Genomic DNA, 17,157 nt, shown 5'->3' on the forward strand with positions numbered 1-17,157 from the left:
TACTGATAAGTGGATATTAGCCAAAAAGTACAAAATACCTAGGATACAACCTACAGACTGTATGAAGTGTAACAAGCAGAAATATCCAAGTGAGGAGGCCTCAACTCCACTTAGAAGGGGGAAGGAAACAATCGCCAGAGGGAGGGACCTGGGTGGGAGAGCAGAGGGGCAAGGAGAAGAGTGAACAAGATCAGATATGGAGGGAAGGGGCAAGAGAGAAGTTCAGAGGACCAAAAGAATGAATGAAAATGAATAGTTTTGAGGAGTGGGTGGGGGGACCCTCTAGAGAGTACCAGAGACTTGGGAAGTGAGACACTGTCAGGATTCATTGGGGGTGTCCTTAGCCAAAAGTCCCCAACATTAGGAAAAAGGAACTCTAAGAGTCCACCTCCAATAGATAAACAAGGTCTCAAGTGGAGGAACAGGGTTACTGAGCCACAATCAAAATTCCTGACCCAGAATTGTTCCTGTCTAAAAGAACTGCAAGGACGAAAATGGAGAAGAGACTGAGGGAAAGAAGGTCCAATGACAGGCCCAACTTGAGACCCATCTCATGGAGGGACACCAAGACCTGACACTACTATGCTACACTGTGCTCACAGATGGGACCCTGGCATAACTGTCCTCTGAGAGGCCCTACCGGCAGCTGCCTGAGACAGAAGCAGATACCTGCATCCAACCATTGGATTGAAGTCAGGAACCGCTGTGGTTGAATTAGGGGAAGGATTAAAGAAACTGAAGGGGAGCGACCCCATAGGAAGAACAGCAGCCTCAACTAACCCAGGCCACAGGGAGATCCCAGAAACTGAGCCACCAACCAGAAGCATACAGAGGCTGGTCCAAGGCCCGTGGCACATTTGTAGCAAACGTCTGCCTTGTGTCTCCCTCAGTGGGAGAATATGCACCTAATCCTGAAGAGTGGGCTGAGGAACTGTGAAAGGGGGGATTAAAGGGGGTAAGGAATGGAATGTAAATAAAATAATTTAAATTAAAATTAAATAAAAACAATTTATACCATGTTATTCTTTACCTTCTAAGTTTAGACATGTGTATAAACAAGTATTCAGCACTGTGACGCACTGTCTACAGAACTCAGTCCAGCAGAATGCTGAACAGGTTTTAGAATGAGAGCAGCTTTCCTGGGTATCAGGCTACAGGCATCAGGTTTGTAATACTCTGTTGATACATCACCACTGAACTGCCATGTTCCCTTAAGTCACTTCTCAAACCACAGCCTTGTCCTTTAGCAATGCAGAAACAGATACATACCAACTGGGTGCTAAAAGGATGCTGTACCCTGGAGTGGAGAACAATCAATGATCTCTGCTCTCAGGGGCTCTGTTCCATTAGAAAGAAAAAGCAAGAAAAGCTGAATGTGGTGTCTCAGTCCCCTTGTCCCAACACTTGGGAGGCTGGGGTTGCATGATTGTTGGAGTGCACAAGGTAAAGGCCAGCCTGGTTAGCACAGCAAGGGTCCAACTCAACAACAGAGGTCGTAGGAGAAAGGGAAGTCAGAGTGTAGATGTCCTGGATTTAGAGCTGCACTGCTTATAAGTAGGAAACTTGTCCACCTACTCTCAGTTATTTTTTTCGAGCATACGTAAATGTTATTTTACAGGTTGGCTCCAGAAAGCCTCTGCAAAGAGAACTACATTGTAGTATAGATGTTTTCATTTAGCCCCAAGAACAAACTCCTCAAAATTGTCGACTTGTCTCCAGTCCAGTTAGCATCCCATGCAATCAACTGGTGAGGCAGCCACTCTTAGTGTGTGCCAATCACTTCACTTACATGTTATCTTCAATGAGCATCTTTTTGACAGTGCCACTATGTTGGAAAAAAAACAGAGATGGCAGAAATAGCCTTTCACCTCAATTGTACCTTGTTGCCTCGCCCTGTGAGCTCTGGAAATGGTAGACCCAAGCCATGAGAGCCAGCCCAGACAGGGTAAGAAAATGTCCTCCACTCAGAGACAACTGCAGAGTCCCAGAAGTTCTATTCAGTCTGGAAGGTTCATATGGCTGCAGGAGGACCCTAACAATATCCTAGAGAATGGCTTCCTGGAGTACCTGATAAGTCAGTTCTTTGATGCCTCTCTCCAGTCTGCGAGCTTCCCGCTGGGCTTCTGCACTGCGCCTGACTTCACTCTCCAGTTCACCTTCCAGGTCCCGCACCTGTAACAAAAGGTCACTTCAGCCCACAGGCTGGTAACAAGGCTGTTGCCTTAGGGTTTTACTGCTGTGAACAGACACCAAGACCAAGGCATGTCTTAAAAGCACAGCTTTAATTGGGGCTGATTTATAGGTTCAGAGGTTCAGTCCATCATCATCAAGGTGGAGCAGGGCAGCATCTGGGCAGGCATGGTGCAGGTAGAGCTGAGAGCTCTACATCTTCATGTGAAGGCTGCTAATGGAAGACTCGACTCCAAACAGCTAGGTTGAGGGTATTTAAGCCCACATTCACAGTGACACACCTACTCCAAGGCCACACTTCTTAATAGTCCCATTTCCTGGGCTGAGCATATACAAATCATCACAGTTGTCCTACTATTACCCACTGAAGAGTGTACTTAAAGAATAGTTAAAGGAAGGCATATCCATTTTCGTGCTTGTAGTGACTAAATAGGACAATCTCTCTGGAATTAAAGCACCACCCAAACTGAGGCTATTAACCTACGGGTGTTCATGAAAGCATGGTTAAGACCCAACATTGTTAGAGACTGATTCAAGGAGAGGAGGTAAGCCTCTCTTCTTACATTGCAACATTGCAAAATTGTGTGTGTGTGTGTGTGTGTGTGTGTGTGTGTGTGTGCATGCACATTTGTGCCTATGTGTGTATTTGTGTTGTATGTGTGTATTCTCATGTTTTGTGTCTGTATGTCTGTCTGTATATGCTCTCTGTGTGTGTATGTATGTATATGTGTGTATATATATAGATATATATATTTAATTTTAGTACTAAATTTTTAAGGATGAATGGTTTTTCTTTTCGAAATAAACTTGTTTTTTTAATTGAAACATAAAAATTACATGATTTTTCCATTAAAACACATAAAACAGTGAATTTCAAAGGTCTAAGTTCCATCTCTTTTGGTCTCTTCTTAGGACGACTTGTTTTTATTGGTCTTTCTTGATCAGAAGATTGTAAACACTTTGTAACACTTTTACTACCTTTATATTATTATTCATGATCTCCAGAATATATTACTGAGACCATCCTCATTTTTTCAGCCAACACAACTGAATAGATCACTAGTCTGTGTTGATATTTCATTACATGGCTGTGCCAGAAATACACCTAAGTGTATGTGGTACTTTTCAGGGGTCCCTCCGAGCCATTCAATCCCTGCAGAATAGTCTTTTAACTTTTATGAAGTGTACTATACACATAATCATTGTAATCAAGTCAGTAATCTTAAAAATCCTGTTTTAGGGTAGTGTCATTAAGTGCTGTTAACGTCCCTTATGGTGGATTCCACATCATTTGTATCTGGCTTGCTTGTATCTGCACTGAGTCTGTCTGGATCATGGGTGTGTTTTCTCCCCTTCCTTTACCTGTTAGGAAAGCAGTGTTCTCTTTAGAGAAAATGATGGAAACGTTGGCACAGGAGCAAGACTGCAAGGGTGTATTTGGGGAGAGTGGGCTAAGAGCCTAGAACGGGTGTGCCAAATGGGGGAAGATGTTTTGTCATCCATCAGTAAGAGCGAAGACAACTTTCCTCCAGACCCAGAAAAGCCCTATCAGCGGACCCAAGGTCAAACGATAATGAACACACGTATTCAGATCATACGCTGCCAGCGTCTGAACGTGCCATTAAACAACGTGATGAGCTGTGATGTTCCAGGACATTAAGGCCTTGAATGAAGGCTGTTAGGCCCCCACCATTACCCAAACAAATGCCTACCCTGGATTCCAGTTTCTGGATTTGCTTTTTACTCCCCACCACAGCAGTCTGTTCTGCTTCATCCAGCCTTTTCTGCAAGTCCTTAATCGTCTGCTCCATATTCTTCCTCGTCCTCTCCAAGTGAGCATTCGTGTCCTGTTCTTTCTTCAGTTCTTCCCACATGTTGGCTGCCTAAGACGGGAGGAAAGAAGGACGGAGGAGATTGCTCAGTGGTTAGGGTGCTTGCCGTTCTTCATCTGAGGCAGGCTGGTTCCCAGAACCCATACTAGAGCTCCAGCTTCAGTGGACTCCATGCCCTCTTTCTGGCCTCTGAGGGCATCAAACACACTTTGGTTCATGCACATGTGGGCAAAGAATCATACACAGAAAATAAAAATATACACATCTTTTAAAAAGAAGAATGGAAGGAAATGGACTTGGCTAAAACTATAGGAAACATCATATTCCAATGAGCTTTGATTCCCAATCTTATGGAGGAAGGGGGTATATAACTGACCTCCATATACATAACCTCTTTCCACCCTGCTCCCCCTAATCCCTTGGCTTTGTCAAATCAGTCAGTAGACAATGAAGTAAAGAGAGTTGAGTATTGATGAGAAAAAGCCAAAGATACACTGTGTACATAAGACAGCTCATATGTGGAAAGCAAGTGAACTAAGTGAAACAATGACTTTTAACTAAATACAGTGCCATAAATCATGTGTAAGTGAGTAAAATAAATGCTGTCATATAAGGCACCAGGAAAGATGTAGGAAAATACCAACAAAATAGCTATGGAAATAAGTATCTTCTGATTTGATACTGTAAACATATTTACCTTCCAGGAATTTGATAGTGTCCAATATTTTGTGTACAATTAATCTTACAAATAAATTTACAAAGAAGGTAGGTTGTGGTTCTTCTTTGGTCTTTAGCTCTGTGTACAATGGCTTAGCTTCTTTTTTTAATTTTATTTTTCTTGAATATTTTATGTATTTAAATTTCAAATGTTATCCCCTCCCCTCCTTCACTCCTCCCCTCTCCCTGCTTCTATGAGGATCCTCCCACTCCCCCCACCCACTCCCACCTCAACACCCTGGCATCTTAATAGAATTCAAGCTGTTTCCACTTTTTGTGTGCTTTACTCATGAGCAAATCTTTTCTGTCTATCTTGTTATCTTTGTGTATGGATTGGGTATGGTGATATTGGGAGCTAAGATCTTTAAGAGTTGGTACCTAATGGGAGATCCTTAGATAAATTAGAGATGTCTCAAATTGGATTGTGGGAATGTGGGCTCTTTGATTTTCTGATAAAATTATAGCTTCTTCCCATTGTGTTCTGTCCCCTGCAATGTCTTCTACCAGGAAGTCCTCTCCATAGCATGGTTAGCACCAAGCCTCTGAAAACTCTCAGGACCATGAGCTAGACAAACCCCTTTGCTTTATAAAGTTACTCAACATCAGAATTTTTCTATAGCAACAAGGTTCATGACTTAAATAGGAAGTTGATATTTGTATTAGTTACTTTCTTGTTGCCATGGCAGACTATTTGACAGAAATATCTGTTAAAGGATGAATGATTTATTATGGCTTACAGCTCAGGGGAAACATGCCCACATGGTGAGAAGACATGGGGGCAGGAACAACTTGCAGCTGTGACAGTGTTAGACAAGAGTGAATATCCTTCTGTCAAGGGCATAGACTCTGGCCTCAGTGACGACTCAGCATTCCACCTGAGTGAATCAGTCACTTGGCTAAGAGAAGAACCCCTAAGGTGGAGGGTCTCACTGTGGGTCATGATGAAGAACAGACGAGTAGGATAATTTTCTCTTTAAGGAGATACCATGCATTCTCCTTCCTAGAACCCCTAGGGAAGTAGCGAGTTCCTATGCAGTAACTTACCACACCATAGCCATGCAAATTCATACAGCTGCTCATTTTTCTGAGTCGCTCAGAAAAGTGTCATTTTTCCTTTTTCTTCTATGGTTTTTTTTTCTCAGCACACTTTTCTTAACATTTGTCCAAAATGTTGGGCTTTCTAACTCTTTCTCTAATACCCTATTCCCTGGTACTTGTCACTCAAGCATTTGGCCTCCATGTCAGTTAATTAGCATGGCTTTATCCATCTATCCTCCACTCTCCTCCCCTGGGTGGGAGTCACAGTTTACAGCTAGTCTGCCCTAGGGTTTTCCTTTCAATCTCTTATGAAAGTGTTCTGAAGCTCCCATTTGAATCCATTTTAAAAATTCTTTGAATTAATGAGATTAAGAACCCCAAAAGGGTGGTTACATCAATCACTCTGGTAGTCAGGAAGCAACAAGATAGTCCAGGATGCTCATTGCCTAGTGCTCACTTACTCCAGCTCGGCCTCACTTCCTAAAGGCTCCCAACAGCCAAAACCAGCACCATCAGCCATGTACCCGTTGTTTGACAATGGGAGACATTGCAGAGTCAAACATTAACTTTTCGGAAAGGAGTATCATTAATATAGTGGTGGGTGTAAAATGGAGCAGAAAGTCCTGATTCTCTGGTTCTCACGACACCCAAGCAGGAGGATTACCTTCCCGCAGGGTTAGCTGTACAAATACAAAGCTTAAGTCCAAGTGGATCAAGGACTCCCCATCAAACCAGATGCAATCAAACTAATAGAAGAAAAAGTGGGGAAGAGCATTGAACACATGGGCACTGGAGAAAATTTCCTGAACAAAACACCAATGGCTTATGCTCTAAGATCAAGAATCAACAAATGGGACCTCAGAAAACTGCAAAGCTTTTGTAAAGTAAAAGACGCTGTCATTAGGACAAAACAGCAACCAACAGAATGGAAAAATATTTTTACCAATCCTACAACGGATAAAGGGCTTATATCCAAAATATACAAAGAACTTACGAAGTTAGACTGCAGGGAGACAAATAACCCTATTAAAAAGTGGGATTCAGAGCTAAACAAAGAATTCTCAGCTGAGGAATGCCAAATGGCTGAGAAACACCTAAAGAAATGTTCAACATCTTTAGTCATAAGGAAATGCAAATCAAAACAACCCTGAGATTTCACCTCACACCAGTCAGAATGGCTAAGATCAAAAACTCAGGTGACAGCAAGGCGAGGATGCGGAGAAAGAGGAACACTCCTCCATTGTTGGTGGGATTGCAGACTGGTAAAACCATTCTGGAAATCAGTCTGGAGGTTCCTCAGAAAATTGGACATTGAACTACCTGAAGACCCACCTATACCTCTCTTGGGCATATACCCAAAAGATGCCCCAACATATAAAAAAGACACGTGCTCCACTATGTTCATCGCAGCCTTATTTATAATAGCCAGAAGCTGGAAAGAACCCAGATGCCCTTCAACAGAGGAATGGATACAGAAAAGGTGGTACCTCTACACAATGGAATATTACTCAGCTATCAAAAACAATGACTTTATGAAATTCATAGGCAAATGGCTGGAACTGGAAAATACCTTCCTGAGTGAGGTAACCCAATCACAGAAAAACACGCATGGTATGCACTCATTGATAAGTGGCTATTAGCCCAAATGCTTGAATTACCCTAGGTGCATAGTTCTAACTCAAGAAGGATGACCAAAATGCAGATGCTTCACTCCTTCTTTAAAAGGGGAACAAGAATACCCTTAAGAGGGGATAGGGAGGTAAAGTTTAGAACAGAGGCTGAAGGAACGCCCATTCAGAGCCTGCCCCCCCCCCACATGTGGCCCATACATATACAGCCACTCAATTAGACAAGATGGATGAAGCAAAGAAGTGCAGACCGACAGGAACTGGATGTAGATCTCTCCTGAGAGACACTTGCCAGAATATGGCAAATACATAGGTGAATGCCAGCAGCAAACCACTGAACTGAGAACGGGACCCCTGTAGAATGAATCAGAGAAAAGACTGAAAGAGCTGAAGAGGCTTGAGACCCCATATGAACAACAATGCCAAGCAACCAGAGCTTCCAGGGACTAAGCCACTACCCAAAGATTATACATGGACTGACCCTGGACTCCAAAAGGAATGAATCCATAGGTAGCAATAAATAGTCTAGTAGGGGCACCAGTGGAAGGACAAGCCCTTGGTCCTGCCAAGGCTGGACCCCCAGTGAACGGGATTGTTCGGGGGAGGGTAGTAATGGGGGAGGATGAGGAATGGAACATCTATATAGAAGGGGAGGGGGAGGTGCTAGGGGGATGTTGGCCTGGAAACCAGGAAAGGGAGTAACACTTGAAATGTAAACAAGGAATACCCAATTTAATAAAGACAGAAAAAAAGTTACTAAAAAATAAAATAAAATAAAAATAAAGCAGGGTTAGAACACTGCATATAGCTGCACATTTGATAGACTCCAGAAAAGCCCCCAGAGGCTAAGCAGAGACTGAAATCATGCTCACATACATTTATAAACCCTGAAACTTCCCGCCCTGGGCTCTGAATACACAAACTTCCCTTTTCTCCATTAATAGCTTTTTCTCAATAGCACTGTTCATTTACTATGTGTTTTAATAGAAGCATAGCATCTGCTCATAGACAGTGCAGGGACTGGAGGGCACGAGTTTTTCTTGTTGGGTTTGGCAGCTAGCACTTGCACTTAGTGCCATCAAGGAAAAGCAACACCACCGCCAACTTTCAGTTCACAAAGGAGTATGGTTCACCAGCCCTGACCACTGCTTTTCCCGTCTGATTTTGCTACCCCAGTAGGAGTATGGATTGTAAACTGTAAGTGGCTTAACCACTCTTTTCAGATCATCGTCATCATCATCACCACCACCACCATCATCATCAATCATCGGACCATTACATAACTGAAGAGAAATGGAAATTTGTAAGGAAGTACAGAAAGAATTATTTCTAAACACTGCCTATATTGAATCACAATTGAAAAATAGCTAACCTAAAAAGAAAGACTCTTTTTTTTCCCCACAGGATTTTGCTTTTAGCTTTTCAACCATCCCTTCTCATTGTCAAGGTGGGTTAGAAGACAACTGTCAATTGGCCTAAATGTTCTGGCTAATGGGGAAAGGGCAAGGTCAGCTAACTTCTTCCTGATTGTATAGGGGATCAATAGAATCCATTTGGGCTGAAGCAGGCCCTGCCTTTGGGCCATAGTGAGCTATAGTGAGTTTTGTTGCTATAGTGAACTCCAGAGGCCAGAAGTGGGCAGGCAGTCAACAGACCCACCTCAGCAGCTGTCTTCTTGGCCTTTTCTTCTGCCTTCTGACAAGCCTGAAGCATCTCCCCAGCTTCCTTCTGCGCCTGAGCAACATCAGCCTCCAGTTTCTTCTTCTGGCTGAGGAGGCTTGCGTTCTAAGGAAGGACAGCATTCCGGTTAGGTAAGCTGAGGCCAGCGAAGTACAGGCAAGAGCTCTGGGTACTGAGCATAGTCAGCCTTAGGCAGTTAAGCAAGATCTCCAGCTTGAGTGGTGGCTTGGTCACAAAAGGCAGATCAAATGAGGGGGTTTTATTTAGAGGTTCGGGAGGAAAGAGATGGATGCCTGACTCAGAAAGGAGGATTTGGAATATTGCAGAGCGAGAGCATGGATTTAGTTTCTAACTTATTGAGGAATGTTTTTCTGCCTTTACAGTGTGATAGAAACAAATGTCCTCGAGCAGAAGTCACAGTCACCTGCAGCCACCTGGAGGTTTCCAGCACACTGCTACAGGAGGAAAACCAATTTCCCTCTTTCCCACTTCCGTCCTTCTTATTCTTCAGTGAAGAGGCGGAGGAGGAGGGAGAGAAGGGGAAGGCCGGAGAGGGAAGGGGATGAGGGGGAAGGAGATGAGGAAAATGGGGTGATGGCGGTAGGAAAGCAGATTGCAGAAAGCTCAGACCCAGTCCCTAGAACTCTATTAAAGGAAGGCCTTTGTGTTCCACAGCCACGCTGCCCCAGTTCCTTCCTGATTGTGGCGCTGGAGGCCAAGCTCCCGTCTACCGCATCTGCCCTGTGTTTGAAGTACAGCTTTTGTGAGCATGGGAAACCTTAGCACAAAGAGGGTGCGCAAAAAGCACGGGCTGCCGGCTTTTCATTTCTCTCTTCAGTTCATCCTTTCACACCACCTTTCCCTTCCCTCCCTTACAGCCTTTCTCGGGGCAGATTAAGCCTCAAGCAGAGAAAGAAGGCATCCAGGCCTCACAGGTTCTACCTGCCCTGTACCAGCTCCATCAAGCAAGCCGCTCTCCATCCTATGGAGGGGCAGGGCCTGGGCTCTGCAGGATTGCCATTGCTTTCAGTGTGGTCCGGGGGAATGAAGTGTATGTTCCTGGATTGTGTTATGGGTGCCCACTGCATATAATTCCACAGGAGTTCTCTCAGTGTGAAGGGCAGTACAAGTCCACACACTGATCTGATTGTGATTTGATTCCACCCCAGCTTCCGTTTTCAGAGGGAAGAAGTTTAAGGTATAATGTGGAGAGGACTCTTTGTGTGAGTTTTACTTAGCTGTATGTTTCTAAGCAAGGGAGTTTTAAAAGGAGTGCCACACCTCCTGGGTTAATGCTGGACGACCAGGGGCATCACCTGAGATTTTGTTGAGCCTCTATCTGCTGGAGAGCTGTGGACCTCATAGATCGGTGAGATTTGAGTGTTGGTACTCATGCTAATGACTCTTTGAAGTTTCAGGAATTGCCCTATAGACCAAGGCCCTGTTACCTAAGAGTCCTAATTGACTTCTCTGTTGCTGTGATAAAACACTGACCAATGCCATCTTGGGGAGGAGAGATTTTATTTCAATTTATACTGTCTTCAAGGAAAGTCCAGGAAACCAAGAGGCAGGAACTGATGCAGAGGCCACAGCTGAGTGCTGCTTACTGGCTATGGCTTTGTGCAGCCTGCTGTTTTATATAACCCAGGATCACCTGCCCAGGACCTAAGGTGGGATGGCCCCAATCACAGCAATCATTAATGAAGAAAATGCCCCACAGTCTACAGGCCAATCGTATGGAAGCGGTTTCTTAACTGACATTTTCTTTCTAGGTGTCTTCTGTTTATGTCAGGGTTACAAAAAGTAAGTAATATACGTCAGTACATTGCTTCATTTTCCCTCCCTCAAAACCATATTCTGCTGTTGCCTTTGTGTTCTCTTCTTCCTGTCCCCCTTTTCTCTCCTTCTCTTCTACCTCCTTCTATCCTTTTTCACAATGGAACACAGTACATTATTAGTTATGACATTTACATCTAATGACTTGTCACCAGTAGTTACTATGCATGGCAGACAATGGATAATATAGTTTCAAAGAAAAGATCCAATATGCCACATTTTATTATTGAGCTAAACCTTCTTAAGGGAGAAAAAAATGTGATTTGTTTGCTGGGTTTTGTTTTGTTTTTGTTTTTGTTTTCTCTATTGCAGCTGGGTTGAACTCAAGGCTTCATATACTCAAGTCAAGTGCTCTACCACTGACAAAAACTCTCAAAGATGAGTGTTGAAATTAGTTGACCTACTAATAATTATGCATACACTGCAGCATATTTGTTCTTGAACCATGGCACCCAGAGAAATGATGTCATTGCATAAACCTACTGTAGACATGGACTAACTGTAACCCCTTGAGGGCACTACTGATGTTCTGGGAACAGTGATTCCGAGATATGGGAATCAGATGATACTTCTGTGATATGGGATCATATGGTATTTCAAAGGAAGTCTCTAGACCCTGCCCACAAAATGCAAGTGACACTTCTGAGTCAAATGCAGCCAAAATGACCCAAGATATTTTCAGCACTTCCCAGAGCGACAGTCTGTCCTCAACTGCTTTAATCTATCCTTCTCAACAGTCACCAGCGTCCCTGTTTCCATCCACTTTCTTAAATTTTGTTTCTACCACCATTTCTCTCTCCCACATCTTTCATGACTAGGGAGAAAACTCTCGTGCCTGCCCAACATTATCTAGGACCACTGAGGGCATTCTGCAGTGTCCTGTATTCCATATGGTGCTCATAATAGTACAGTATGGTTATTTACATTTGTCTTTACTTGTTGGGGACAGTAAGGACACTATTTATCATATTGAGTAATACTTATCTAACTTATAGCATGTGCCCTAAAATGCTCAGTGTTTGACACAGTTACTCTCAGCATTTGTCCCTGCTATTGCCCAAGAGATTAAGTGATTGAGTGATCAAGGAATAATCAAGGAATCCCACTAATTCTCACTTACATAAGTTTATAGGAGAAACCAGAATATTGACAGAAACCCTTTGGAATAATGGAGATTCCTAGATGGTGGGAAGCAAGTCTCTGAGAGAGACAAGGGAATAAGGGGGCCAGCAAATACTTTTAGACCAATGAGAAATGTTCATCTGTTTTCCGCCATCCTGGCTGAGGATGCCCTGACAGTCCAATCTTCATACAGAAACTTAGTGTGACAATTGCACCATACTCTCACCATGCCACAAAAGCTTATATTGAACTCCTTAGTCATAGTTTTGAAAAGTATCACCCTATTCAGAAATGAGCTAATCAAGCTTTAAATGAGTTAAGTTGATATTGGATCATTAAGATGGGCCATAATTCCATATGATGTATCTGTATATAAAGGATGAATTCAAACATAGACACAAGAGAAAAGAGGCAAGCAGAATACCATGTGAGAACAAGGAATTGAAACAGGGCATCGATAGAAAGAGTGTCAGGAAACCCCTCAGAAGCCAGGATGAGCTGATTCATCTCTGGGTTTCAGAGGGAGCATGGCTCTTAAAATATCTTGATTTTTGATGACTAGCACCCAGGTCTATGAAAAAATAAATCTGTTGAAAGACATCAGTTGATGGCATTTTGTTACACCTGCTCTGGGAAGCTAATGCTTGGAATGAAAGGTGTGACCAGCTCCTTGGTTGCATAGCTTTCTGTGCCTCTCTTGTCACAACTAAGACTCGACATGGCCATCATACCTATCCTAGCTGACTCAGAGTTGGCAACTACGTCTTTCAACCAGCTGACTTTGCTAATAGAGAGAATTCAAGGGTCTCACCTGGGTGTGGAAAAGACTGATTCTTTCTGTGGCTTCTAGGAGCTCCTTTTCTGCCAGCTTTCTCCCGCGCTCTGTCTGCTCTTGCAAGGACCTCAGCTCTTCAAGTTCAGACTGAAGGAGAATGTTGCGCTGCTCAGCCAGAGCCACCTGGTCCTTCAGGTCTTTGTTCTGGTAAATGCTGTCATCCAGGTGTTGTTGAAGGTCCTGCAAAAGAAAAACATGGCCCTGGCATGGATACCTTCGAGTTCAACTGTTAGCATGGCAGGGGGACCACCAGACAAAGACAAGTTTCCGAGTTCTTGATCACATAGATAGAAGGTTTCTAAGTGACCCCAAGAGGCAGCTCTAGGATAGTTTACTGAAATCAAAGTGTCTTGAGCAACAGGGCAGAAAGCTGTTGCTCTCAGCAGCTGCCAGTAGGACTGGGATATAGAGAAAGCCAAGAAGCTAAACTCTCTGTGTTAGAAGTCAGAGAGCAGGCAGGATCAGCAGAGTATGCAAGCAACTGACCTGAGAGGTAGAGCTCTGGGGATATGTATTGGCAATGGTTCACTAAGGAGTCAGTTATTTCTCCTTAGTTTGCCCTTAACTTCTTCTTTTTTTTTTTTTGGTTCTTTTTTTTTTCCGGAGCTGGGGACTGAACCCAGGGCCTTGCACTTCCTAGGCAAGCGCTCTACCACTGAGCTAAATCCCCAACCCCTGCCCTTAACTTCTATGGTATTTCTTCTAGACTGTTCGCTTATGCTGGACCTTAGGTTATACAAACACAATCTTCTTTAGTGCAGGAGAGAATTTACTTTCAAGGAAGTCTGTTTGACAAAAAAGCCCCTGCTGTTGGCCTCAAATAATGCTACCCAACCTACTGTGTCCACCAAGAGGAGGCTCCGAATTGAACTGTCATTCTGATATACCTCAAATAGTGTCTTGGAAGCAGATGACTGCCAAGACTGTCCATTCTTTTTTCCTATTTAATGGCCTGCTCACAAAATCGGATGTGTCCCTGTGCATTCATGATTCTGCTTCACCTATGTTCAGTGTAAGCCTGCTCTAGCTTTCTGGAAGGGTGAAATGGTTTTTTCTTTCACTGCTCAACAGATTCTGTCACTTAGTTTCTGCATGTGTCTGTTCTTCAGTGTTGTTTGAAAGTACCTTCATTTGACTCTGAAGCTGGCCTAAGGCTCTGGTCGTTTGTGACACCTGTCTGTTGGCAGTACAAAGCTGAATCTCCATCTCCTTGAGGTCCCCTTCGATCTTCTTCCTCATCTTAGTTGCCTCAATTCTGCTTGAAGCTTCAGAATCCAGACTAGACTGCAGGGAACCCAGAGCCTGCTGATGCTTCTCCCTGATTTCAGAATAACATTTGGGGAGAACATCAGACACCCAAATCAAGAGCAGTTACCTCTTCTTTTCAAGTTATGGGAAACACATTAAAATAAAAGATAACTCCCATAGATTAAAAAACGAGTCTAAAGATTTTTTATTTTATAAATAGCAAAAGGTTGGCATTAGATTAATGAGTCTACATTATAACAGACTAATAAGGATTCTAGGTTAGATTCAACATAGAACCATAAACCACTAGAATCATTTCAAGGTTGCTGTGTTAGCTTTATCTAAGACTTATGAAAGGATTGTTCTGGGCAGTTTTATGTCAGTTTGACACAAGGTAGAATCATTTCAGAAGAAAGAACTTCAATTGAGAAACTGCCCCCACTAGGTTGGCCTATGGGGAAGCTGTGAAACATTTTCATTTATTATTGACAATCGGCACTCTTCTCTAGGCTGGTGGTTCTGGGTGGTACAAGATAGCAGTCTGGAAAGCCATGAGGAGAAAGCTAGTGAAAATCATTCTGCCATAGCTTCGACTCTAATGTCCATTGTGAGTTCCTGCCCCCACTTCCTTCGATGATGGAGTTAGAAGATGTAAGATAAAATAAATCTTTTCTTCCCCAACTTGCTTTTGGTCACAGTGTTCTATGACAGCAACAGAAATCCTAACAAAGACAAGACAGAAATGATAAATTCTAGATTTCCTAAGGTGTTTACAGATGAAGAATATATATTCTTTTAGACAAACATAATATTTAAGCTACCCTCAAATCTTACAAAAAGAGTCCAAACATAACAGGAAAGAGATACAGAGGCTGAAATTAAAACAAGCCCAGATATGCAGCTATGCTCCCTAATGGTCTGAGACATGCTGAGGTTAGGTCTTTTGCTGTATATTGTAACCAAACCTAGTTGCTCCAAGACAAGAATATGTGACCTTGCCCCCAAGTTATTTCTGATTGGTAAGTAAAGATGCTGACAGTCGATAGGTAGGCATAAGAGATAGAGGTAGGGTTTAGGGTTCCCTGGGTTAGAGGCTCTGAAGAGAACCACAAGAAGAGAGAAGGTGAGGAGGAAGAAGAAGCTGCCCTGGGCTAGGTGAATTCATGAAACCGTGGCCCTGAGGGCTGGCCAATTGGAATTAGAACAACCCAGGTGAAACATAGTAAGTAATAACTCAGGGTTATCAATAGGAAAGTAGATTCTAACAGCACAGAGGGTAAATATCTGCCCAGCTCTTGTGTTATTTAAGGCTTATAGTAATTACTAAAAGTTGTGTCTTTTAATTGGGAACTAAATGGTCAAGGTGGGGTAGAAAGCTCAGATTGTGATTAAAATGTTTTATAACACAGACAGCCTACAATAATAGCATGGGGTTTTGTTTTGTTTTACTTTATCTCCTTAAAAGTTCCAAGGATAGTAGCTAATTGAGAAAACTAATTCCTATGAAGTATAGACATACTTCAATACCCTTTTGTAAAATAAATGTTTATACAAAATTATAATCGTAAAGTACTACCAATTCAGTTAATTTCCCTGTATTCAAGAATGCAAAGAGAAATTTGAGCAAATCTCGGAAATTTTCCTTTGTATGCAACACTGGCAGAGAGTTAAGTACTATGGGACCAACTGCTAATTTGTATATTGGGACTGCAGTGCAATAGACCATTAAAACCTCTCCCATAAGATGTCAAACCACAGTTTCTACAACTTCTCCTCCTCACCTGTGGTATCACAGGGTACCGAAGACTTTGGTCTGTGCAACAACTTTGAATAGTGACTTACTCCCCATTCTACCCTAGTTCAGACTCTACTCAGAAAAGTACACTGACTTCTCCTGTTTTAACTCCTCTGTATTTGGTGGTTGTTCATCAAGACATATTGACAGTTATTAGAAGTCTATGTCCTCTTAAGCTCAACCATTGCAACAGAGCCCTAGTTCTAGATAAATAAGCAGAAGATAGAGTTCTTTTATCTTTTTTATCCTTATAGAGGTTTTAACAACAAATTGGAAACATGTGTTTGTTATGTGTCTGAATTGGATGCCATGCCAAATTGCCATAGAGTGCATCCAGACCTCCCGTCAATCTGAAGAGCATCGCTGTTAGTAGAGTTATGTTTGCATTTGAATGTGCTTCTCAGGAAGGGGACTCTTCACATGACCACATTCCATTGTGGAAGAAAGGGCCTCAGACAGAAGTAGTTATAGAAAATATGGGAAGTAACTTTTACTTCATAGCTTAGTGTTAAAGCCGGTCTTCTGTCTTCTGTTTAGTGCATAGCCCTAGTGCGTACACCTCACAGTTCAATCAGCTTGTAGGCATATGATAAATGGAGCTGTTATAGATTTAATTGGGTAGCCTCCAAATTATGATGCTAAAACATTAAGCCCCAGGAACACAATACTGTGCTTGGAGATGAAGCTATAAGGACAATGCAAGTGTCTTTTTTTAAAAAAAGATTTATTTATTATATATAAGTTCACGGTAGCTGTCTTCAGACACGCCAGAGGATGACATCAGATCTCATTATTGATGGTTGTGAGCCACCACTTGGTTGCTAGGATTTGAACTCAAGACCTCTGGAAGAGCAGTCAGTGCTCTTAACCAGTGAGCCATCTCTCCAGCCCTATGCAAGCGTCTTTAAAGAAACAATGCAGGGGAAGGGCCCTAATCCACTAGCAGAGTGATAAGAAGAAGACAGCAGGAATATGTACTCACAGATGAAATACCACGTGGAAACATAACAGCTATCTGCCTTCAAGTTAAGGACAGAGGTCTCGGGGAAAATGTACTTGTTTACATTAGAATCTCTGATCTCTAGTGCCCAGACTGTGAAAATGTGAATTTGTATTGTGTAAGTCATCCAGTCTGTGGGATTTTTGTTTGTTTAGTTTTGTTTGGTTTTGACAGCACCCATTGCAAACTAGTAAAGGAACAGGCATTCTCTCCATCACTTAAATCCCGAGGAAGCC

At 42.7% G+C, this 17,157-nt stretch overlaps 1 protein-coding gene across 2 annotated transcripts in view; it reads right to left on the reverse strand.

Annotated features, from left to right (window-relative positions):
- Window positions 1–17,157, reverse strand: part of Myh15 (myosin, heavy chain 15) — a 141,345-nt gene that overhangs the window by 9,559 nt on the left and 114,629 nt on the right. For both annotated transcript variants that reach the window (XM_039088868.2, XM_039088869.2), the window contains 5 exons: window positions 14,004–14,196; window positions 12,855–13,058; window positions 9,065–9,190; window positions 3,903–4,073; window positions 2,068–2,172 (listed from right to left, as the gene is read on the reverse strand). In XM_039088868.2, the coding sequence (XP_038944796.1) occupies window positions 2,068–2,172; window positions 3,903–4,073; window positions 9,065–9,190; window positions 12,855–13,058; window positions 14,004–14,196 (799 nt within the window). The remainder of the gene's footprint in view (window positions 1–2,067; window positions 2,173–3,902; window positions 4,074–9,064; window positions 9,191–12,854; window positions 13,059–14,003; window positions 14,197–17,157) is intronic.

This window comes from Rattus norvegicus, chromosome 11, assembly GCF_036323735.1.
Source record: "Rattus norvegicus strain BN/NHsdMcwi chromosome 11, GRCr8, whole genome shotgun sequence".
Lineage (NCBI taxonomy): Eukaryota > Metazoa > Chordata > Mammalia > Rodentia > Muridae > Rattus > Rattus norvegicus.